General features: G+C 41.9%; 1 protein-coding gene across 1 annotated transcript in view; it reads left to right on the forward strand.

The window, feature by feature from the left end:
* LOC145349293 (interleukin-18 receptor 1-like) overlaps positions 1–14,825 on the forward strand; it is a 28,322-nt gene extending 13,497 nt beyond the window's left edge. The window contains exons 7-11 of the mRNA XM_080197800.1: positions 1,718–1,835; positions 3,633–3,778; positions 7,418–7,570; positions 11,682–11,843; positions 13,374–14,825. Of these exons, the coding sequence (XP_080053926.1) occupies positions 1,718–1,835; positions 3,633–3,778; positions 7,418–7,570; positions 11,682–11,843; positions 13,374–13,723 (929 nt within the window). The 3' untranslated portion in view covers positions 13,724–14,825. The remainder of the gene's footprint in view (positions 1–1,717; positions 1,836–3,632; positions 3,779–7,417; positions 7,571–11,681; positions 11,844–13,373) is intronic.
* The last annotated feature ends 11,932 nt before the right edge of the window (positions 14,826–26,757 follow it).

Genomic DNA, 26,757 nt, shown 5'->3' on the forward strand with positions numbered 1-26,757 from the left:
TTCTACGTTCCAGGGAATAAAGTCCTAACCTATTCAACCTTTCTCTGTAACTCAGTTTCTCAAGTCCTGCCAACATCCTTTGTAAACGTTCTCTGCACTCTTTCAACCTTATTAATATGCTTCCTGTAATTAGGGGACCAAAACTGCACACAATACTCCAAATTCAGCCTCACCAATGTCTCATACAGCCTCATCATAACATTCCAACTCTTATACTCGATACTTTGATTTATAAACGCCAACATACCAAAAGCACTCTTTATGACCCTATCTACCTGTGATGCCACTTTTAGGGAATTATGTATCTGTATTTTCAGATCCATCTGTTCTACTGCACTCTTCAGTGTCCTACCATTTGCCTTGTATGTTCTACCTTGGTTTGTCCTTCCAAAGTGCAATACCTCACACTTGTCTGCATTAAACTCCATCTGCCATTTTTCAGCCCATTTTTCTAGCTGGTCCAAATCCCTCTGCAAGCTTTGAAAACTTTCCTCACTGTCTGCTATACCTCCAATCTTTGTATCATCAGCAAATTTGCTGATCCAATTTATCACATTATCATCCAGATCATTGATATGGATGACGAACAACAATGGACCCAGCACTGATCCCTGTGGCACACCACTAGTTATAGGTCTCTACTCAAAGAAGCAATCCTCCGCTACCACTCTCTGGCTTCTTCTGTTGAGCCAATGTCTAATCCAATTTACTACCTCTCCATGTATGCCTAGCGACTGAACATTCCTAACTAACCTCCCATCTGGTGTGAACACTCATAGCATGGTTAGGAAGGGAGTTCAGGAGTTTGATAAAGAGGAGCCAGTGCGTGAAGTGTACTTGGATTTAAAAAATTGCATTTGATAAATGGCCACATGAAAGCTTAATCTGCAAGATGAGATAATTCAAAATAGTACCAGCTGAATAAAAATGACAGCCCAGAAATTGTGGTCTGAGTTTGGAGAACTGCAACAGGATTTCTAGCCACCAGTTAGATCTCATCTTTTCCAAAGTCCAAATTGTTGGAATGGGATTGTGTGAATACTGGGATGGGGGAGCAGGGGAAGGGTTATCTGCCATACTAATGGTGCAGCTGGTGTTAGTTTTAATTCTGTAGCTAACAATTTTAATTCCCTGCTACTGTCTGGGTATTTAGAATTTAGAATTTCTACAGTGCAGAAGGAGTCTATTCAGCCCATTGAGGCTGCACTGACCACAATCCCACCCAGGCCTTATCCCCATAACCCCATATACTTACCCTGCTAATCCCTGACACTAGGGTCAATTTAGCAACTTAACCCACGCATCTTTATACTGTGGGCGGAAACTGGAGTACCTGGAGGAAACCCACGCAGACACGGAGAGAATGTGCAAACTGCACACAGACAGACATGTTGCTGATGTCCAAATTGTAAGCACTTCTCTATTAGAAGTGGCTAAAAAATTAGCAGGACAGTGACCTTGGCAGTTAAGCTGAGATCTCATTCACTGAGAATTACCAGGACAAGGCCTTGACTTAATTTGTAGCCACTCTGAAAGGCTCATAGGTTTTTAGTTCCAACATATATTTTTAGTTTGTTTGAAGTGATAGGGAATCTGATGATATTTTTGAGATCATTTAGGTTATAAGAATAGTTTTAAAAAGTAACAGACAACAAATGCTTGTTTTACTGGCCACAGCAAAACATAATCACTTGCATTACTGTTTTTTTTGTATTAGGTGAAAAAAGAGAAATTGAATGCAAAGCTATTTTTGGCTATAGAATGAATGAATTCTGCATACTATATTGGATTTTTAATAAGAATGAAAATGATACAGTGTATGAAAGTTCTGAAAGGTAAGAGTGGACTAATATGTATATTGTATTTGGTGTAATGGTATCTTATTCTTAATTGCTTGCATGAGAAGAATGACAAAGTAGTATCATTAATCCATAGAGTTCAATCATTAACTCCCTTTATTCTCCGGTATGTTGGTTATTACACCCTCTGCTAATTTTGTGAGGAGTTATGCTGCATGGTGACATTCAAACAATCAAAGAACAAAGAACAACCCAGCACGGGAAACAGGCCCTTCGGCCCAACGAGCCCGCGCCGCCGCATCCTCCTACACCTACCCTGCCCTGTGTGTCAACCTTCATGCTTTTCATTAAATAAACCACAGAGAAGTGCAGATTTTATTCTTGTTCTTATTCATACAAAAATCCATCAAGCCTTTTCCATTTGGAGTAAATGTACATATTCTGCCATGGTGTTTGCTCCCACAGCTTTACCTATTGTAAATAACTAGGGCCTTCCCATGTTACACATTTCTATCGCTGCCGTGGGTGAGAATTTCTATCCTTTGGCCCGAGAGTGATTAGGAACATTTTGGGTTAATACCACTGTTGGATTATAAGTGATAGTGACAATGTTTTGATTTCAATGAACGTAATCTTATCAAAAAATGGCAGTGTTGTTTTGGTGAGAAAACTGGTGTATTTCTCACCAATAAACCAATTGGTTTCCTTTCCAGATTTGATCACACTCTGCCAAAAAAAAATCAGTGGGATGTGAATCATGCCATCATAGAGGTGGACAGGGCTTAAACACACCAGCAAACCTGGCTGCTCAGAGATCGGGGCACCATCTTTAAAGGGCGCCCTGATCAGAACTCCAATAAACTTCCCCTGACTCCACCATTGAGGAATGAGGGGTCCCCTTTGCACCCCCCAAATCAGAGCAAATGCTCGCTCTGATCTCTCACTCATCCTGCACTGTGATCATCAGCCCCTTCTCTCCTCTGTTGTCATTACTGGCCCCTTCTCCCCTCACCCCACCCTGCTATCATTGATCCCTTCCCTCCCACAGTCAAAGCCACTAACATCCCCTCGCAATGACCATCACCAGCATCTGGCATCCCCCAATCGTCAGATTGCTGCCAGCCACAAGCACAGCAACATTAACACCCCACCTCCAATGAGGCTACCTCTGTGACCTGTCCCTTGCACAGGTTGACAGTATCAACCTGGCAGTGCCAACCTGTGCCAAGGGGCAGTGCCAGGACAGTGCCTAGCCTTGGCCCTCTTCCCCAAGGGCTATACCTACCTTTATACCCTCAGGGAGACAGACCCCAATGACAGGTTCATGTCAGTGTGAACTGCATCAATGTGATGTCACTTCAGACTGTTGTCAATATCTGGCAGGGTGGGAGGGGGTCAAGATACAGAGAGGGAAGCAGGATTTTGGTATTAAAATGCATGCTAATGCGTAAAAAACAAGTGAACCTGATGGCGTCACCAGGGAAGGGCGCCAATGAGAACTGCAACTTCCGGATCTTGAGCCCCTGTCGCAACATGGGCTCGAGATTTCACCAAGAGATTTTAGAGATGTTTTTCTGCAGATTTCTTGTGTAATGGGAACTGTTGATTGTCCATTCTATTCAAGTTCCATATTCATGGCTAAAATGACATACCAGTCATTCCTTGAGAAGAAACGGGCAAGGAGATGTAAACGGTAGAGTTTTACATTCTCTCATCAATAATAATCATCTCCCATTCTCCCTCTGTTCTGTTTGCTGAAGTAGAAATTATTTATTTTGTTAAAGTCATTTGGTATTTTCCATTATAAAATGTTCACACTTCTGTACCTTTTAGGCTTGTTACTGAAGATAACAGAAAATTCTTGATCAGACCACTTGTGTTCACCGAAGTTAAAGCAGAGTATTTGAATCAATCTTTTAAGTGTGTTTTAAATTGTCCGGACACTTACCAAATCGGTAACATCATTATTCTAGAAAGAGGTATTCCATTCTTTCATAATAAGATGGTAAAATCACAACTGAGCAACTCTAACACTGCTTCTTGTCCTTTTATTCTGATGGATAGTCTAAAAAGTGAACTGATACTAATTGGTACTGGTCAGGGAGATCCAAGTCCATGTCAAGTCAGCTGAAACAATAACTATGGTGATATAATTGTGTGCTCATAGAATCCCTACAGTGCAAAAAAAAGCCATGTGGCCCATCGAGTCTGCACCGACCACAATCCCACCCAGGCCCTATCCCCATATACCGACACATTTACCCATAATCCCTCTAACCTACGCATCTCAGGACACTAAGGGGCAACTTTGGCATGACCAAGCAACCTAACCCGCACATCTTTAGACTGTGGGAGGAAACCGGAGCACTCAGAGGAAACCCACACAGACACGAGGAGAATGTGTAAACTCCACACAGACAGTGACCCAAGCTGGGAATTGAACCCAGGTCCCTGGAGCTATGAAGCCACAGTGCTAACCACTGTGCTACCATGCTGCCCATGTGCTTTTAAAGTAAAAGTTTAGTTATTAGGCACAAGTAAGGCTTACATTAACACCACAATGAAGTTACCGTGAAATTCCCCTGGTTGCCACAATTTGGCACCTGTTCAGGTCAATGCATCCAACCAGCACGTCTTTCAGACTGTGGGAGGAAACCCATGCAGACACGTGCAAACTCCACACAGACAGTGACCTAAGCTGGGAATTGAACCTAGGCCTCTGGTGCTGTGAGGCAGCAATGCTAACCACTGTGCCACTGTGCCATTCCATGGCAAGCAAAGGGAAGATTCAAGTAAATTTTCACTTCTGTTAAATAGCTGCTCTGGATGTTAGTGAGGATAGAATTGACTTGATTTGCAATGCACTCCGGGTTTAATTAGCCTGCCTTTGGTCACTGTTTACGTTTCCATGAGCATCAATTCCCTGTTTCTGTTCACCTGAACTCTAGGGACACAACTAATTAAAGCAAGCATGAAATTGGAAAAGAAGGGCCAGTCTCAATTTCTTTCTGGGCTGCACTCTTCCAATTTTAGTGAGTTAAAATGCACGTGTCAATTTTTTGCATGAGCTCTATTAATGTGAAATATAAATATATATAAAGGAACAAGAACAACTCGACAAAATTAACTTTTAAGGAATGAACCCTCGGAGTGGAATTTTCCCACCCCGCCCGCCATGGGAATTGTAACAGGCAGGGGGCAGGCTATGCAAAGGACCGTTGACCTCGCGTGGGATTTTCCTGTTTTGGGGCGCGTGTGGCTGGAAAATCCCACCCTTTGTTAGAAGTGGAGGATATTGCAGATGTACAGCATTTAAGAAGGAACTGAACGGGGGGAAAAGGGAACTGAACAAAACATAATCCCGCACGGGAAAGTGTTTTGATGAATTTAGAAGGTTGAGAGGGGAACTTATTAAAATAAGGAGAGGAGAGGAGAACTTATTAAAATATGTAAGACTCTGAGAGTGCTGAGATGGTGTTTCCACTCCTCAGGGAATTTAGAACTGGGGGTGGGAGGGGGCACAATTTCAAGTTGAGGGGTCTCATATTTAGGATGCAGGTGAGGAGGAATTTCCCCTAGAGGGCACACATTTTTGTAATTCTTTTCGCCAGCGAGCAGTAGAGTCTGCGTTGACTGAATTTATGATGTGGGTATGCCGGCGTTGGACTGGCGTAAACACAGTAAAAAGTCTGACAACACCAGGTTTTAGTCCAACCGATTTATTTGATAATATTCTCACTAGCTTTCGAGGGGACAGCCTCTTCGTCAGGTGAATGGAGAGTTCTGGCCTCAGACAGAGCATATAAAGCACAGACAGTTTAGAGATTACTGATTAAAATGCGAATCCTTACACCTAACCTGCTGTTCAAGACCTGAAGTGGCTGACAATGTGAGTGGTAGGAGCACTGATCACAGTTTAAAGAGATGTGTATTGTCTCCAGACAGTACAGTAAGTGAGGTTTTGCAAACCCAGGCAAGTCACGGGGGTTACAGATAGTGCGACATGGGATCTTGGGTTCATGTCGCACTATCTGTAACCCCCGTGACTTGCCTGGGTTTGCAAAACCTCACTTACTGTACTGTCTGGAGACAATACACATCTCTTTAAACTGTGATCAGTGCTCCTACCACTCACATTGTCAGCCACTTCAGGTCTTGAACAGCAGGTTAGGTGTAAGGATTCGCATTTTAATCAGTAATCTCTAAACTGTCTGTGCTTTATATGCTCTGTCTGAGGCCAGAACTCTCCATTCACCTGATGAAGAGGCTGTCCCCTCGAAAGCTAGTGAGAATATTATCAAATAAATAGGTTGGACTAAAACCTGGTGTTGTCAGACTTTTTACTGTGTTGACTGAATTTATTCAGGACTGAATCAGACAGGTTTTTGACCTACAAGGGAATCAGGGTGGGAACAGTCAGGAAAGTAGAATTATGGCCACAATTAGATCGGCATGCTCTTACTGAATGACAAAGTACACTGAAAAGGCAAATTGGCCTACTGCAGTTTCTATCTTTAATAAGCCTTTGGAGGCAGAAGTCCCTTCACTAAAATCCCTTTATTTACAACTCTAACAGCAGTACACAGAATGCTATCAGTCAGCAGTCTACCTCCAGAAGTGTCACAGGAACTGACACTCCCGGTTAGATACAAGGTAAAGACTGCCTGATGGCCCATCAATTGGATCCTTAATTAGGGAGTTCATACTCCAATAGGCCAACCTCAATTGCCTGATTGAAATCATTACACTATCTCTTATATTCTTACGTATTGCAGAAATGTGGGAAAATGGGAATAAAAGGCAGTGACAAGATATCTTTGCCAGTTAGCAATTACCTGTTCAAACCTAAGTAACTTAAAGAGTTATACTTTCCTTTCCGGTTCTTTATTTGCATTTTCTTTTCTTCTTTCACTGTTCCTTTTTAAATTTATTGGTAATAACTTCCGTTTCCAATGAAAGGTTCATACTTGAAACATTCACTTGTTTGTTTCTTTCCCACAAATGCTGTCTGTTGAATATTTATTAAGCATTTCCCAAATTTTCTGTTCTTGTTTCCGATTTCCGGCAACTGCCATATTTTGCACGTTGTCCAAAAGTATTTGTGTCAGGTAAAAGCAAAACACTGTGGATGTTGGAATCTGAAACAAAAACAGAAAATGCTGAAAATCTCAGCAGGTCTGATAGCATCTGTGGAGGGAGAATAGAGCCAACATTTTGAGTCTGAATGACCTTTTGTCAGAGTATTTGTGTGAAGTTTGGAACAGTACAATCTGATGTCATGGCATTTACTGTAAAAACAATTTTTGGTGGGAATAGGGGGTACTTTGTTACAACATCTTCTATAAATTAACAACTGGTTTCAAGTTAAACTATGTCATAAGTATATTGATGATGCATTAATTTCAGCTCACTTCACTTGAGTAAATAAAATATGTAAATTGTACAATGTGTGCACAAACAATATTGTTGAAGCCTGACTAGTTACATTACGCAAATGATGTTTATTCAGTGCCAGCAGCTGCAGAAACCACAGTATTTTTGGATAATGCGGGCTGCAGTGTCAGATTGATATTCCAGATTTTTGATAATGACCAAAAATGTTATTTAAGTTTTCACAGACAAGAGTGAAACTGGTCCAACAGTCCAGCTAATAAAAATAATAATAATAACAGTGGCAACTTTCATCGTTGTATCAGTTATGTACGTGAGGTTCAAGATTTACTTTGTCCTTTGCTTCAGAGACTTCATGTCCGGGGATGAAACTCTGGAAGGTAAGATTACAAAAAGAAAGCATACGTACAGATAGTATTTTGGTTTAATATCAAAAACAGCCCAACTAACTCAAACAGGGCTAGGAATGGAGTGCTTCTGTCAGACAGGGCTAGAATAAATCATAGCAGAAAGTGCTAGCATCACCTATATCAGACAGAACTAGATTCACCTGTATCAGACAGGGCAAGCATCACCTGTATCAGACAGGGCTAGCATCACCTGTATCAGACTGGGTTAATATCACCTGTATAAGACAGGGCTAGCATCACCTGTATCAGACAGGGCTAGTATCACCTGTATCAAACAGGGCTAGCATCACCTGTATCAGACAGGGCTAGCATCACCTGTATCAGACAGGGCTAGCATCACCTGTATAAGACAGGGCGAGCATCATCTGTATCAGGCAGGGCTAGCATCACCTGTATCAGACTGGGTTAATATCACCTGTATCAGACAGGGCTAGCATCACCTGTATCAGACAGGGCTAGTATCACCTGTATCAGACAGGGCGAGCATCACCTGTATCAGACAGGGCCAGCAACACCTGTATCAGACTGGGTTAATATCACCTGTATAAGACAGGGCTAGCATCACCTGTATCAGACAGGGCTAGTATCACCTGTATCAGACAGGGCGAGCATCACCTGTATCAGACAGGGCTAGCATCACCTGTATCAGACAGGGCTAGCATCACCTGTATCAGACAGGGCGAGCATCACCTGTATCAGACAGGGCGAGCATCACCTGTATCAGACAGGCCTAGCATCACCTGTATCAGACTGGGTTAGTATCACCTGTATCAGACAGGGCTAGAATCACCTGTATCAGACAGGGCGAGCATCACCTGTATCAGACAGGGCTAGCATCACCTGTATCAGACAGGGCGAGCATCACCTGTATCAGACAGGGCGAGCATCACCTGTATCAGACAGGGCTAGCATCACCTGTATCAGACAGGGCTAGCATCACCTGTATCAGACAGGGCTAGCATCACCTGTATCAGACTGGGTTAATATCACCTGTATCAGACAGGGCGAACATCACCTGTATCAGACAGGGCTAGCATCACCTGTATCAGACTGGGTTAATATCACCTGTATCAGACAGGGCGAGCATCACCTGTATCAGACAGGGCTAGCATCACCTGTATCAGACAGGGCTAGCATCACCTGTATCAGACAGGGCTAGCATCACCTGTATCAGATAGGGCTAGCATCACCTGTATCAGTCAGGGCTAGCATCACCTGTATCAGACAGGGCTAGCATCACCTGTATCAGACTGGGTTAGTATCACCTGTATCAGACAGGGCGAGCATCACCTGTATCAGTCAGGGCTAGCATCACCTGTATCAGACAGGGCTAGCATCACCTGTATCAGACTGGGTTAGTATCACCTGTATCAGACAGGGCGAGCATCACCTGTATCAGTCAGGGCTAGCATCACCTGTATCAGACAGGGCTAGCATCACCTGTATCAGACTGGGTTAATATCACCTGTATCAGACAGGGCTAGCATCACCTGTAATCGGACAGGGCTAGCATCACCTGTATCAGACAGGGCTAACATCACCTGTAATCGGACAAGGCTAGCATCACTTGTATCGGACACGGCAAGGATCACCTGTATCAGACAGGACTAGCATTACCTGTATCAGATAGGGCTCGATTCACCTGTATCAGACAGGATTTGGACCAACCGTTTCAGACATGGCAAGGATCACTTTCATTATATAGGGTTTAAATCATCAATTTTTGTACACAGACTAAAATATCTTGTTATGAATTTTAAGTATATACGTGTTGAGAATCCCACTGTTGTTCGATGTGATGTTATCCCAAAACCCAGAGTGTAATGTGGAACACTGGTTCTTAAGTGTGTGTTTTGTCAATTTGGTATGATGTGAAGACAGATATATAAACCAGTAAAGGAGAGGCCTAATCTTGTTTTAACCATAAAAAAATGTTTATGAATATGTAAAAACACACAACATAAAAGGCTTCAATACAAAAGAAAGATATACAAAACTACAATAATAGCTATATGCAGGTATTGTATTCTGGAATTAACCCAATTCCATTTATCCATGTTCCTGAACTCTGAGACATGTCCAAACACAATCATCTCAAACAGTATAACTCTGAGCTAACTCCAGCAAATGATTACCAACCACAAGTTGGGGGCAATTCTCCCAGCCCACTGCACTGCTCTATCATCTTTAATGTACCCTATTTTTGAATCTTTACTTTATTCAAGCTCTTGATTCCAGCAACATTCATTAGAAAACATCTCATTTATTATTCAAAGGATTTCCAAAGGTTCCATCATGCTACCCAACTTGTTTGTTCATTATTCCCCTTGCTGTTCCTTGTCCCCAAAGAGAAAAGTAATATTTACATGTATGTAAATGCAGAAAAACAATAGGCGCGTTGGAGATACTTACAGAAAGAAGTGATTTTGAACACACTCTGTAGTCTATCCAAGGAACCACCAATCCTGTCATGAATAGATTAAATAAGTTTTCACAATTTAAAAAAAAACACACTTCCAGCCTATAGGAGAACTTAAAGATTAAAGTTAAAATTTATTTATTAGTGTCACAAGTTGGCTTACATTAACACTGTAATGAAGTTACTGTGAAAATCCCCTGGGTGCCTGTTCAAGTACAACAAAATTTCGCATGGCCAATGCACCGTACCAGCATGTCTTTTGGATTGTGGGAGGAAACCGGAGCACTCAAAGGAAACTCAGGCAGACATGACAATAACGTGCAGACTCCACACAGTCACCTAAGCCGGGAATCAAACCCGAGTCCTTGGCACTGTGAGACAGCATTGCTAACCATTGTGCCACCATGCTGTAAGAAGTCTTACAACACCAGGTTAAAGTCCAACAGGTTTATTTGGTAGCAAACGCCATTAGCTTTCGGAGCTTTTGCTGCTCCTTTGTCAGGTGTGTGGGAGATCTTTTCACAAACAGGGCATATAAAGGCACAAACTCAATTTACAGAATAATGATTGAAATGTGAGTCTTTACAGCTAATCAAGTCTTAAAGGTATAGACAGTGTAAGTGGAGAGAGCATTAAGCACAAGTTAAAGAGATGTGTATTTTCTCCAGACAGGGCAGTTAGTGAGATTTTGCAAGTCCAGGCAAGTCATGGTGGGGTGGGGGGGGAACGGATTATTGTAACCCCTATGACTTGCCTGGACTTGCAAAATCTCACTAACTGTTCTGTCTGGAGACAATACACATCTCTTTAACTTGTGCTTAATGCTCTCTCCACTTACACTGTCTGTACTTTTAAGACTTGATTAGCTGTAAAGACTCACATTTCAATCATTATTCTGTAAATTGGGTTTGTGCCTTTATATGCCCTGTTTGTGAAAAGATCTCCCACTCACCTGACAAAAGACCAGCAAATGCTCTGAAAGCTAGTGGCGTTTGCTACCAAATAAACCTGTTGGACTTTAACCTGGTGTTGTAAGACTTCTTACTGTGTTTACCCCAGTCCAATGCCGGCATCTCCACATCATGACCACCATGCTGCATCAGGGCAGTTGGCCTAACGGCCATGGGAAACTAAGAAAGAAAGAATTCTGGAGGTCTAAAGTGATGGGTGTGAGGAAGTCAGAGAGGCACATACTCAGTTTGGTCTGGTGAAGCCTGGAGAAGCAGTCTTGCTCCCCCTGGTCATACAAACATGTAGATAAAACTACTTTTGGCATCTTCATCAGTTGACGACAACTGATTCTTCACAGCATGCACGGTACACAGCCCGTTTGAACTAAGAATGCAACAGGTGTCCTTTGCATGTCATAGTATTTTGAATGGGTGTATTAAATTACTCAGTTTTGCCTCGCTGTAGGCCTGGGGGAGCAGTACCATGGCTATAGCAATGGTAAACGTTTTGGAGTTGTCACTGGTCTGTTTACATTTGGTAGAAGGTCTAAAATATTAGGTCAACAACTGTTCATAGCACTCACACTCTCACAACTAAAATCTTGCATCCAGTGCTATATATCTACTTTTAAAGAAGAAACTATTACATTTTATCTTCTTGTTTTTCTTTAAATATATGGATTAATGCTGATGCTCCAAACTTAATTTTCAGACAATAAGGAATATGACGCCTATGTGTTGCTCCTTAAGAGCCATAAAACTCTCCTCAGTGCTGAGGAAGAAACATTTGCGTTGGAACTATTACCTGCAATTCTAGAACAAAAATTTGGTTACCGACTGTGCATTTTTGAACGTGATGTTCTTCCAGGAGGAGGTAAGGTGGATTTATTCTTTTCTAATCTTGCAAATCACCAAATCCAAGGGTTGCAAATTTATACATATCTGGTGCACAAGTGACCACCATTCATGGCAGATCATAATTAGGTTGAATTACACAACATATACAGCACTAAATAGACTCATTAGATTCTCTTTAAATCACCTGTATATTAGATTCCCTTGAATTCATCTATATGCTATTTATTTTAAGTACTCCCAATGGTTGTGAATTTCACAGAAAACAGAAAGTAGGAAAATCGGGTCACTCTCAGGTGGGCAGGCTGTGACTAGTGAGTAGCACAAGGGTCCTTTTGAGATATCTGTGTTGATTATATTCAAGTCTCTTGAGAATCCCCTATTTTAATATCTGGGGGTTACCACTGACCAGAAACTGAACTGGACCAGTAATATAAATACCATGGCTGCAAGACCAGGACAGAAACTTGTTACATTGCAGAGGATAACTGACCCCCTGACTCCCCAAAGTTGGTCGCCATCTGCAAGTCACAACTCAGGAGTGTACCAGGGACGTAGTGGCAGAGTGGTATTGTCACTGGTCTAGTAATTCTAAGGATCAGGGTAATGGTCTGGGGACCTGGGTTTGAATCCACAATGGCAGATGGTGAAATTTGAGTTCCATAAAAATCTGGCTTTAAATCTGGATTATGAAATGGTTGTTTTGAAAACTCATCTGATTCAGTAAATTCCTTTAGGGAAACAAATCTGCCATTATTACTTAGCCTGGACATGACTCCAGATTTGCAGCAATGTGATTGACTTTTATTTGTCCTCTGAAATGGTCTGGCAAGCCATTCGGGCAATTAGAAATCCAGCAAAGAACAAAAGAAGTCACTATTCAAAAAGTTCAACACGATCTAGAACACATCATCCTGCTTGATTGTCACCCCATCTTCAACATCCATTCCCTCCAACACCAACACACAGATACAGCAACCTCTACCAGCAAAAAGGATAAGGATAGCAGATGCATGGGAACACCATCACTTGCAAGTTTCCCTGCAAAGTGCCCACAATCCTGACTTGGAACTATATTGCTGCTCCCTCACTGTTGCTGGGTCAAAATCCTGGAACTCTAATCCTAACAGAATTGTGATTGCAGTGGTTCAAAAAGGCAGCTCACCACCACTTCCTCAAAGGCAATTAAGGATAGATAATAAAAATGCTGCCCTTGTCAAAGACATCTATGTTCCATGAAAGAGTTTTTACAAATCTGTGACTGTGCCTTCAGATCCCTAGGCCCTAACTGATAGATTTTCCGCAATGAACAGTTCTTCCTCTTTTTTGACTTTTAAGTCACTCCTTGATATTCATTGATACTCTTTGACCAACCTTTGGTCCATCTGCCTGAATATTGCATTATGTGGCTCAATGACAAATTTTGCTTTATACCAATCCTGGCAAGCAGCTGGGAACAATTTAATACATTAAAGACTCAATTTAAATAAATGCTTTGCTATTTACTTTAAATTATTTGTTCATCTAAAACGTTTATTTTGTTTTTCAGCTTCTGCAAGTGACATACTTTCCTACATTAACAAATGCAGAAGATTAATTATAGTACTTTGTGCTGAATGCATGGCAGACGATAGTTCCATGTATGAATTGATGACAGGTCTCCATCAAGCTTTAGTTGAGAGATTAATAAAACCAATACTTATTGAATATAATCCAATAGGAGATATTACAGTTTTGCCGCAGTCACTTCAGCTTATTTGGAGATCAAACAGGAGAGTGAAGTGGAGAAGTGCATCTCTATCGCAAAAGTCACACTTTTGGAAGAAGTTGAGGTACCTTATGCCAGAAAAGCACATTAAGGCATCTGAATATTCTCAAAATGGAAGAACAATTCCGTGACGGCAGAATCTAATGACCCAGAAATCATATAATTATAGACGGGAGCTCATACAGATCTCATTGTGCCTGTGATCATAGAAAGTATATCGTCTATGTCAGCAGCAAACTTTAAGTTCTGAGAAGTACCCTGCACACAAACCATAGAAGTGACTGACTAATACGAAAAACAATGGATAAATATAAAGAAATAAGAATTTAAGGATGGTTCATCTTGCCCTTCCCACAGATATATCTATAATTTGCACTATCACGATCTCTACTCAGTTAATTTGATCTCTGAAAAGGATGAACCAGCCTGAGGTAAGCTTCCATAAAAGAGCATCAAACTTACATTTTCTGAACACTTGACCCGGTTCGCAAAAATATCCCAAGGCATTTCACACAGAATCAATAACATTGTGAAGATACTGTTGATGTGTAAACAAAACACCATTTTGCCCATAGCTAGGTTCCGTCAGCAGCAATTAAACAAATGACTAGTTAATCTGTTTCTTGTAGTAGTTGAAGGAAGAATATTGACCATAACGTCAGAAGAACATCCTGCTCTTCATCGAATAGCGCCATGGGGTCTTTAACCTCCAAATGAACAAATGGGACCTCAGCAATGTGAATTTTTCATTCTATTCTTAATCAGCTCTTTTCCCAGTAACTAATGAAGAGTTATTTGATTTATTTGTGACAGAAGTAAAATTCCTCCTGATTTTGTTGAAAACATTCATGCACCAAAGAGGGGAATGAATCTGTAAAATGTTCCTGTGGCATTTAAGTATTATTGTGACAGTTCAAGTTACAATGACAATTTACGCGTAAATAAGGGGCTTTGTTGATGTGTAATGTGACTTTAGTGTAAAGATTAGTTAGATTAATTCAAGGTACTGTTTGGACTTGTGGCTCTCTATCCTGCCATTCATAAATAATGTTGTAATCGCAATCCACAATGGTCACATTTGCCAATTTTAACATTTGCTTATTATCTATGCATAACATATCTTGGGGAATGGGATTAATTAGATGAATCTACAGAGAGCCTGTGCTATTTGGATGCTTTGATGAAAAGAAACTTCTATAAGTGGAAGTATATGAAGATTTGTTTGTAATTCAAGGAAAGGAATATTTTGTATTGTTTGTTAAATTTAATAAAATATTTATTAAACACATCACCAGTGCCTATGTAATAAAAGGCAGAAAATGCTTGAAATCTCAGCAGGTGCAGCTGCAACAGTGTAGAGAGTTAATGGATGGAATGTTCTTTGGCAGAGTGGCGCAGTAGGTGGGAAAACAGGGTGGAAGCCCCTGGCCCTGAGAGTGGCTCACTCTGCCATATTGAGAGCCATTTGGTGAAAAAAGTTAAGGGGCAGGTATCAAGACATCGCGCCATCAGTGCCCACTCCACCAGCAACTTAGGTTTGAAAAAGAATGGGGTGCCATGTTTAAAAGGTGCCCTAATTTAAAACAATATAAAAACATCCTCCCCGCCACCACTTCCCAATCATGAAACTCCCTTCCCATGAAATCACCTCCCCCAAAACTGTGCTGGAGCTGCCTCCTGTGGCACAACACCCGAATATTGCCACTGCAGTGTCAAGGGATTGTTCCCAGACATGACCCTCTTCCCCCTGAGGTGCATTCACTTGTGTGCCTCTGATGGGTCCTCACCAGTGCATGTCATGGAAAATATGTTGTAATTCACCAAGTGGACAATTTACCGTGAGAGTGGGACGAACAGGCGTAAAGGCCTGATAACTATATTTAAATGTAATCATATGGAGAACCCAGTGTTCAACGCCAGGAGACCAATTACATTATGAATGGGGTGGGGGTGAGTTTTGGGACTCCCACGGGATTTTCTGATCCCCACTGCTATCCCCACATCTCCAATGATGGGAGCAGCATATTCCCCCAATATTTCAAGTGTCAGTGACCATTCTTCATCTTTTCCACATTAATATAGTCAATACTATATTAGTTTAGTCCAATAAATTTATTATGCCGCACCATTGATATTCCTGAAATTAGATATTCCTGAAATTTCAGAAATAAGAGATGTCATTACATAACACCTGGATATAACTTCATCAATTCTGTTGGATTTTGCCTGGATAAATATGTCCAAATGGTCTCTGATTTGCTAATATTATGGGTGAATTGATCAGTAGGGTAGATTTTATTAATTTAGACTTCTGGTGCAGAACTTTACTCAAAACATGAGGATTTGTGAGCATGAATCAGAAGAGCACTCTGAATTTTCCATTTATTAATATGCAAAGTCTTAAATCTTTCAATCACTTTCTGTTTATCACATTCTGGTTGTCATACTTGTTCAAGAGCACTGTTGATTGGTCCAAGATAAACCAGCAGTTAATAGGGACTACCAAGTTAAAAAAAAACTTAATCTCTAAATAATGATAATTTACCAAAAACTTAAAAACAACCAATCTTGATTGTCAGGTTCAAGAAAACATTAAAGAAATCAAAGCAACAGAAATAATACAAAGGATAATGGCTGCTGGAAATCTGAAATAAAAACAGGAAATGTTAGAAATATTCAGGCAGCATCTTTGGAGAGAGAAACTGAATTAGATTAGAATAGAGTAGAATCACTACAATGCAGAAAGAGGCCATTTGACCCATTGAGCCTACACTGACAATAATCCTATCCAGGCCCTAACCCTATAATTCCATGTGTTTACACTGCTAGTCTCCCTAACACTAAGGGTGAATTTAGCATGAGCAATCCACCTAACCTGCACATCTTTGGACAGTGGGAGGAAATCGGAAGCAACCCACACAGACACAGGAAGAATGTGCAAACTCCACACAGAAAGTGACCTAAGACCGGGATTTAACCCAGGTCCCTGGTGTTGTGAGGTCGCAGTGTCAACCTGTGCTGCTGGATTTTCCCCATGGGCTTCTGAGTGCTTCTGTCAGACTGGATTTTGAGACCACGTTCATATTGAGAACAGAGGCAGGCAGGTGGGCAATAAAATACGCACACACAGCTGGTGTATCAGTTCTCCAGCTTTATCTAATCCCTGTATCGTGTTCCTGGAAAATAGGTATGGGGAGTGGTGAGGGGCACATCAGGGGCATGGGTGGCAGGGCTCTGGCCCACATGACAGGAAACCAAATCAGCAAATTAACAGTCTACGAAGGTCAATTGAGGAAGGTTCTTGGAAGGGGTGGGGGCCATTTTAACTGTCAATTTGGAGAGCCTTCTTGCCTGGCTGGGTGCAGCAGCAGCTACAGGCCACCTGGTAGAGGGTTTCAACAACTCCACCCCTCACCCGAACCTCCAGCCTTCCTCCTTTCAACCACATCCCACCCACACTGTGATGATCAACTTCAAAGCCCCTTTTTTTATTTTGCATTTTAAAACCTGGATAGGACTTCCATTTTAAAAATTGGCTTGTTTTATATTTAAGTAGTTGCATGATTGTTTTTAGAGTGGGTCACATGATTTGGTGTTTTTGTCATTGAGGTTTTTGAAGCTCCTGCTTTTAGTTTCAGTTTATACTCAGTACAGTGTGGTGAACATCTCTTTCAATTATGCTGTTATGTTTTACTTTGAATCTACATGTGCATACTTCATCTTTTTCTTTTTGTGTAAAAACTCCAACCCCTAACATAATTAGGACATGACAAGGGTCAGAAGCCTCACTGTGTTATGCAGTCACTCTATGTGATATTCCTCACAATGGCCAGTTATTGGCCTGGCTCGGCATCTAATTAAAGATGGTGCCTGTGCTCTGGAAGCAAGAAGATTAATCAATGATATTCCAATCAGGGCTGAGTGCAGCATAGACAATTGAGGGAACTCAAACTGGCATGGATATTATTGTTCATAAAGCCAATTGCAGAGAACATGTTTGATTCATCAAGATAATGAATGCGTGAGAACAGAACTAGATCTTTTAGCAGGTTAGAGCTCCAATTAGGAGTGCAATTTAATGCAGGTGATGGGGGTCTTCTCCACTGGTTGAAGAATCCTGTTTTCTCTTCATCTGGGAAGGTCAGCATATTAAATGATTTGGCAACAGCAGAACTTCCTGGGGATCAAGGACCCCAGCAGAAATCCTGCCCCCTTACCCTCTCAGGAGCGGAGGCAGTCGGACCTGCGAGGGACACACTGTACTGGAGAGCAGGTAAATAGAGAGCCAGACTCGGAGTCTTCACATCTTGTTAGGAGCAGAAACAGCTGGACCTGTGAGGCTCGCACTGCACTGGAACAGCTCGCTTAGTTTGAAAAAAATATTCAGACACGCAGGAAAACTATAAATTGATTGGCTGCTGAGAAGATTGTGTTGGGGTAAATTAAGAAACTGAGTGCAGAGATCAGAGTTTAGTGAGAAGGGAGGCTAGTTAGTAATTTAAAAAACAAAGAAAAAATGTGGATGCTGTATGATCTGGGAATTCATGGACGCCATTGTGGTTCCTGGTGACCATATTTGTAGCAAGTGTTCATTGCTGAAGGAACGCTGGTTCAGAGTTGATGAGCTAGAGTCCATGCTGCAGACACTGCAACACATCAAGGAGAGGGAGAGTCAGGAGACTGTCATGCCCCCTGGGTTAACTAACTTGAATTCGGCCAGTGGTCAAGGACAGGAGGGTGTGACTGTGAATGAGGCAGGTACAGGGATTCAGGAGGTAGACTTGTAGGAACCTCAGCCTTTGTCTTTGTCCAACAGGTTCAAGATTTTTGCTGCCTGCATGAGTGACAGTAGGGACTCTAGGGAAGATGAGTAAACAGAACATAGCACCATGGTACAAGGAGCCATTGAAGTAGGGGAAGCCAAAAGAAAAATTATAGTGGTAGGGGATTCCACAATCAGGGGTATGAATGGTATCATTTGCAAGCAGGATCGAGAGGCCCCATGACATATTACCTACTTGGTGCCAGGTTGATGGACATCTCAAACCAGCTTGATACAATATTAGAGAGGGAGGGAGTGGATCCAGTTCTTGTGATCCATGTTGGGACCAATAACATAGGCAAGAGTGGGCAATAGGTCCTGTTTGGGGAATATTAGGAATTAGGAACAAAATTAAAGGACAGGACCTCAAAGGTTATAATCACTAGATTATAACCATGTGCAAATTGGCACAAATAATTCTTGCCATTCCTTTATGCTCTATCTTGTTATTTGTTTTTTTAAACTGTATTGACTTCCCCTGAGTCCTCCAACCCACATTTACTAGCTTAAAGTCCTTGTAACCACCTATTTAGCTTCTCTGCTAGGTTGCAGGTTTGGAAGAGGTTATCAAAGGTGACTTGATGAGTTGCTTACAGATGTTAGGCACTGCTACCAATGTGTTTTGGTGGTGGAAAAAATGGATGTTAAGGCTGGTGAATTGGATGCCAATTCAGTGGGCTGATTTGTCCTGACAAGTTCTTGAATGTTGTTGGATCTAGACTCAATCGGAGCAGTGGAGAGTATTCCATCAAATTCCTGACTTGAGTCTTGTAGATGGTGGACAGAGTTTGGAGTGTCAGGAGATGAGTTAGTACCACAAGATTCCTAGCTTCTAACATGCTCTTTGTAACTACAGTATTTATATGACTGGTCTAGTTCAGTTTTTGGTCAGTGATAACCCCAAGATGTTGATAATGGGGGGTTCAGCGTGGTAATGCCATGAATAATCAAAGGGATATGATTAGATTCTCTCATGTTGGAGATGGTCATTGGCTGGCATTTGTGTGGCGTGAATGTTACTTATCAGAGCAATGCATAGCTACTGGCCTCCAACTGACTGGCTGCTCTCAGGCGAACATAGGAACATACAAACAGGAGTCAGCCCATCGAGCATATCTACCATTTAATGAGATCGTAGCTGATTTGTGGCCCAACTCCATACACCTGCCTTTAGTCTATATTCCTTCATACCTTTGCTTAACAAAAACATTGTCTATCTCAGATTAAAGATAGCAACTGATTTAGTATCAACTGCTGTTTGTGCTTGAGAGTTCCAAATCTCTACTACCTTTTACCGAAACCTTGCTGCCCTTCATGCTGGTGGGATTCAAAGTTTTTAACTAGAGGTTTCTTAGCAGAAACAATTGGAATGAATGTTTTCATTTATGACAATTGCCCAGGAGAACTGATAACTCAGGGCATGGGACATAGTCAGATGAAATCTCTGCATAATGGAAAAGTAACTAGATCAATATTTAAATAAACATTGTAAAGTTGAGTTAGAAGAGTTTTTAAACTTTGTTTAACAAAGCTGTTTGTTAATATGTGTGTGTGTTTGAAATATGAGGTGTTTCTGTGAACACAGTCAATGATTTATGGTAAAACAATTGGATAAGTGAGTAAAATAGTCAGTATGGATGACTGGCTTCAAAGCATAAATACTGATAACATTCAGAAACAGACAATGAGGATGCCATCCTGTGCTGGATATTTAGGTTCCCACTTGACCTCATTATGCATGGGGTGGCACAGTGGTTAGCACTGCTGGTTCACAGTGCCAGGGACCTGGGATTGATTCCCTGCTTGGATCATTGTCGGTATGCAGTTTGCACATTCTATCCATGTCTGCATGGGTTTCCTCCAGGTGCTCTGGTTTCTTCCCACATTCTGAAAGATATGTTGGTTAGGTGAATTGACCTGAACAGGAGCTAGACTGTGGTAATTAGGGGAATTTCACAGTAACTTTATTGCAATGTTAATATAAGCCTTACTTAGGACTAATAAATAAACGTTAATGTTTGGCTGAGAGCTCAGAGCAATAAAAACATTAGTTCAGCAGGAAATCTGCTTTGACAATTGAAGTGAATTGTTGAGTTTGTTTGATTGACATCTTTAAGCGGTTGTAAAGGTTGCTGTTTTCATGATCTATTTTTCACAGAATCATAGAATCCCTCAGTGCAGAAGGGGACCATTTGTCCATGATTCAAATATATTTGAACAAGATTAAGAAGTGTGATCTATTTGAAGCTTCTGTTATTGATATTTAAATGGTCCACCTAATTGAAATTTTTGTAGCCTTGCAGGAACAGCAGTTTTTTTTTTCAAAGAACATTTCTGAATTGCTTTTTTCTTTTCCCAGCAGTTTCATTTGTCATTGTTATTATAAAGTTCATTAGTTATAAATCTGGGGCACACTGAGTGAATGGGCACGGAAGATGCATTAATTAGCATGGAGAGTACGAGTAGCCCTGAAAAGTGACCGGGAACAAGAGTAATATCTTTGGTCCCATCCCTTCAAAAGTTCCTGTGTACAGACAATGGTTCATGACTCCTCTGAGGGATCACAGAGAAACCGGCCTGACTCCAATAAAATTGCAGTGATCCAGGAGAACCTTACAATGGGGCTGACATGCAGGAATTCTGGAATTTGATCCCATCCACCATTGTTTAATAGCTCCAGAGTCATCCTGACTCTGTGAAAATCTGTTGGCCCTAAGATGTGGAAATTGTTATAAAGGTCAAAGTAGGCAGTCCATGTGATGGGGGGTGAAATGAAAAATGAACAGAAAGATGTGCATTCATGTAACACCATCCACAGTCTAATGATATCACTGAGCACTCTACAGCCAATGAACTGAAAACAGGGTTAAAATTCAGCTCCGTCAAATAAGATTTTGCAGCGATACAGCGATGTCTGAAAACATTTGTTTAAATTTTTCACTCATATACCCAACATTCCACATTCTTTGTATATACAGTAAAATCAACCAAAGGCAGGGACATTAGTCCTGCTGCAGGAGCAGCACTCCATGGCTGAGGCACTTCATGACATCCATCAGTGTTAATGTGAGACAGGAAGGGCATCTTGAACTCATTCCAGCTGCCCTTTCCTCTGCTAGGAGTCAGCCAGGGGTCCTAGGACCTATTTAGGAGAGGGATCAGCAAGTGCGTACCCCAAAGTCATCCACACAGGTGACTCCAAGAGTGATAACATCAAATCAATCTGTGATCTCCTGGTATCATTTATGGGTGAAAGCATACAGAACCCCACTGGAGTCCTGGAAGGATGTGGCGATGCCGGCGTTGGACTGGGGTAAACACTCAGCCAGAACTCTTCATTCACCTGACGAAGAGGGGAACCTCGAAAGTTTGTGAATTTACTATCAAATAAATTGGTTGGACTTAAACCTGGTGTTGTCAGACTTCTTAATGTGTCCTGGAAGGAGCCACTGCTGAAGTAATTGAGCACAGCAATCATTTTCACTGGAAATGGATGCGCTTCAAGTCCCCATTGTGCCAAATCCTGCAGCAGTTGGCATATGTGCATGACCAGTCCCATTGACATCGACGACATTACTTCTCACTCATCTGCAGCAAGCACACAAGCATTCTACAGACTCTGGGTCTGTTGATGCACCTGCGAACAATGGTTTCCTGCATTCATCCTCTACGTGCAGACCTTGCCACCCTTGGCCTTGAGGGTCCTGCTCCTACATTTGGTGAGCTAAGTACCACCATTGCATTCTTCTCCATCTTCTCTCCTGCCTGCAAGCAATCAGGCAGACAGGGAGGTCATCAGACTCCACTTTGCTGGTCGTCTCTTCGTTGCAGTATCAAAGGGGGAGGCGTGATGGCACTTGTCTCCTAAGGACCACTTTCGGTCATGTGTTCTCTTACAGCTGCCTCTCAAAGCCTTTTTATGCATAACAGAGAGTTCTACCCAACACAGGGATGCCCAGTATTCAGTGCACATGATACTTGATCAAAACCCCACCACCATGCCACAGCACATGAGTGAGTATTGACAGCTTCAACCACTTGACTACATCCTGAACTCTCACCCCAGGTGTAAGCATTGTTCTAGCCTGCACTCAAAGGCTTTGTTGCTTGCTTGGACCATGAGGGTGGCTTGTCAGTGTGTACTTTAACATAAAGCAATGGTTTGGGAGTGCACCCATCACTCAGTATTCCAGAATCACCTTTCTAAGAGGGTTCTCAAGTTTGCCCAGTCACCTAATGTTTCTGCAGCAAAATTGCACTCAATGAATTTGGAAGTCTGCATGTGAGGGGTTGAATGCAGAGCAGCAATTATTCCAATTTTTAAATAAATGAAATAACCAAATAAATTAAATCAAACTGAGGCATTTTTTTCAAATAAGCTGATGGAGTGGTCATCATCGGCACTCTCAGGAATTAATGCTGCTTGTGTGGGCACAATTGTTTGACAAGCCTAAACCCAAGCATGTCAGTTGAGCTCAAGCTAAACAGTTTCAGCTGTAGAAGAGGGCTTATCTTTGGCATGTGTTCCATTTGGCTGTTTTTTTCACCACCAACATCCTGACCCTTCACACTCTCACCCCTACCTGTCTTTAGGTGCAACCTCTTCAGTTTATGCTATCATGACCCATCCTTGCACTGTGACCCTTGACCCAGGATTCCCTTCTCCCCTTGCATTATTGTCTTTGCTCCAGTACCACACAACAACCATGAAGATGCCACCGTGGAGAGCTGTCTGTAATCTCTCCCCTGAATCCGTGGAGCTGCTTCCATGGATTGGGACCTTGTGAGTGCTGCACTAAACTGCTTGCACACTCACCTCTGAATTCCCCTTAAAACTCAGGGTGCCTTTAAAAGACTATTGTGAATCACAGGATTCTGACATCATGCCAATCTGGAGGGTGATTCGGTCATCGGGCCTCAATAGTGAATTCAAATTTATTAAAATTAATTTCCCGACATTCCACATCAGGAAATAATAGGGGAGGAGGCAATCGTACCTGGATTTACTCTACTGGGAAAGGCATCTAGGGCCTTCTCACGGGATTTTCCAAACTTACCACAGAACACAGCCAAACCAATTAGATGCAGAAAATCATAGGATAATAGAATACCTAAGGTTTAGAAGAGACCATTCAGCCCATTGAGTCAACATCAACTCTCTGACAAAATGTCTTACCGAGGCCCTCTCTTGCCCTTATCCTTGTAACCACACAGACTTCCTGCGGCTAATCCATCTAACCTACACATCTTGGAAAATTAGATGGCCAATCCACCTAACCTGCACATCTTTGGACTGTGAGAGGAAACTAGAGCATTCAGAGGAAACCTACGCAGAAACGGGAAGAATGTACAAACTCCACACTGTCACCCAAGGCCAGAAGTGAACCTGGGTCCCTGGCACTGTGAGGCAACAGTGCTAGCACTGTGCCATCATGCTGCCCTGGCTAATATCTCAGTACTTAGTAGATTTTCATAGCCAACCTCCAGTAATCTCTCCTCTTAAGCCAATTGCACCCTAATATTTTCAATTGCTCCCTTCATCAGGTCTATTAATATGAATGCTGAACATATTTGCATATTGCTGCACTGCAGCAGTTTATCAAAATTGTACATTTTAACACTTATTAACAACCATGCAGTGCTATTGTTCACACACCTCAACAGGTTTGCAAAAACCAATGACTCCCAGCTGAACAAAACCATGTTCTTCAGTTAGCTCCCCTCACAGGATTCTCCAAGAAAATTGAGCAAGGGATCAACAGTTACTCTTCCAGGCTGGCTCTACTTTCACGGGGCTTCACTGAGCGGTGCTGAAGACCTAAATGGATTGTCATTCAGAGACAACCAGAGGTAAGAGGAACAGAGATGATAAACTATTTTTCATGGGTCAAGAAGATCTTCAGTTCACTCAAAATACAACAACTGAACTATAGTCTGGTAAACATAGTCACATTCACATCAATATGTGACTCCTCGCAAAATTGTGGTTGATTATTCCTTGTTCAATTAATCTTGGATGACAAATAGTGGTCTGGTGAGTGACATCCATTTTCATACCCAGTGCTGCAATGTTAACACAACCCTGCATTGTACAACTCTAAAAATGGAACAGCATCAGTCACCACATCTCTGTGGCTGATTTGCCATATGCAGCAAGTGGCAAGAGGATAACACTCTAGGAAATCTGATGGATTATATCTCATGTTAATAAAGTGACCAGCTCTATTTCTTTTCATCAGTGTAACTGAGCAGCTGTACACTGTGAGCTACCCGATTTTTGAACATTGGTTGTGCTTGACGAATCCCCTACGCACGGGCACAGAATGCGAAAACTTCACTGCTTTGTCAAAGAGTTCAACTACTTCATTGCTTAATTGGGGCAAAAGTGAGAAAGGGATATGGGGGGAAAGCAAGATCAGGATATGGATTTTGATGATCAGCCATGATCAAAATGAATGGCGGAGAAGGTTGGAAAGGCTAAATGTTCTACTCCCCCTTCTATTTTCTCTATTTCTATTTTTCAATTATGCTGCGTATTTGGACTGAACCCTACTGGTTCATGTTATTCTCACCTCTCCCCCCCTCCCCCCTGCCCCACGCAACTCCTCAGCAAATAATCTGTTAGTTCTTTCTCTCTCAGAGTTGCTTGCCAAGATTTCAGGCTTTCACAAACATCAGCAGGATTTTTAAAGGAAGCTTTGCTCTCGAATTCATTCATCTTTTTCTGACCAGAATATAAGTTAGGAAGTGCTGAAGGGAAAAGTCCTGGCAGTTTTGGTCCATTGATTTGTTTGCTGCCAGTGTTAACAGCCCTTCCTCTCACCTTTACAAATCAAAGATTAATGAGAATCACGCCTACATTGTCACTGACGTTTGAGGATGGAAAATCCCTGCTCCAATTGCAACAAGTTTCATGACGTCCTTAAACCAAGATAATCAGGGTATTTACATTCTCAATTACATTTATCAAGGTGGGAATGGGGAAATCACTAAGAGGAATGCAGGTAGCATTATTATAGGAATGGGGGAAGTGGAGAAATAAATTAGATGTCACTGGCACTAACATTGATAAATCCTAAGAGAAAGAGTGGGAATAGGGATTTCATAAGTGGGTAAGGGATTTTCACAGACTGGTAGAGTTTGAGTCATATAGTTAGACATTATCAACAAATAAAGACAGCACCAAAGCAGACTTCCTGTGAGAAAACATACTCATGGCATGTGCAAATGGCAGGTGGCATAGGCTTAATCGTAGAATCATAAAATCATATAGTGCAGAAGAGGCTCTATGGCCCATCGATGCTGCACCAACACGTGAGAAACATCTGAACTCCTACCTAATCCCATCTACCAGCACTTGGCCCATAGCCTTGATGTTAATTTGTGCCAAGTGCTCATTCAGGTTCTTTTTTAAAGGATGTGAGGCAACCTGTCTCTACCATCGTCCCAGGCAGTGCATTCTAGATTGTCATACCCACTGGGGAAAAAAAATTCCCACACATCTCCCCTCATCTTGAACCTATGTTGCTTTGTGACTGATCCTTCAACTAACTGGAACAGCTGCTCCTTATCCACTCTGTCCATGCTCCTCACAATCTTGTACACCTTAATCAGGTTGCCCCTCAGTCTTCTCTGCACCAACAGAAAAAGCTCAAGCCTAACCAATCTCTCTTCATAACTTAAATGTTCCATCCCAGGCAGCATCCTGGTGAATCTCCTCTGCACTCCCTCCAGTGCAATCACATTCTTTCAATAATGTGGCAACCAGACCTGCACACAGTACTCTAGCTGTGACCTCTCCAAAATTCTATACAACTCTAACATGACTTCCCTGCTTTTGTAATCTATGCCTCAATTGATAAAAGCAAGTGTTCCATATGCCTTTGTCACCACCTTACAAACATGCTGTTCCATCTTCAGAGATCTCTGACAAACATGCCAAGGCCCCTTTGTTGCGCAGCATTTCCTAGTGTCCTGCCATTCATTGAATACTTCCTTGTCTAATTACTCCTTCCAAAGTGTATCCCTGCACACATTTCAGGGTTAAATTCCATCTGCCACTTATCTGCCCATTTGACCATATTGTCAATACCTTCTTGAAGCGCAAGACACTCAACCTCACTGTTAACCACCTGTCCAGCCTTTGTGTCATCTGTAAAATTACTAATCATAGCCCCCACATGGTCATTCAATGTTGTTTATATAAATAATGAATAATAGGGAACCCAACACAGATTCCTGTGGTAACCCACTAGAAACTGGCTTCCAGTCACCAAAGCAGCATTCTGTCATCAGCCTCTGTCTCCTACAACTGATGTAGAGATGCTGGCATTGGACTGGGGT

This window comes from Carcharhinus amblyrhynchos, chromosome 10 (genome assembly GCF_965287045.1).
Source record: "Carcharhinus amblyrhynchos chromosome 10, sCarAmb.v2.hapA, whole genome shotgun sequence".
NCBI lineage: Eukaryota > Metazoa > Chordata > Chondrichthyes > Carcharhiniformes > Carcharhinidae > Carcharhinus > Carcharhinus amblyrhynchos.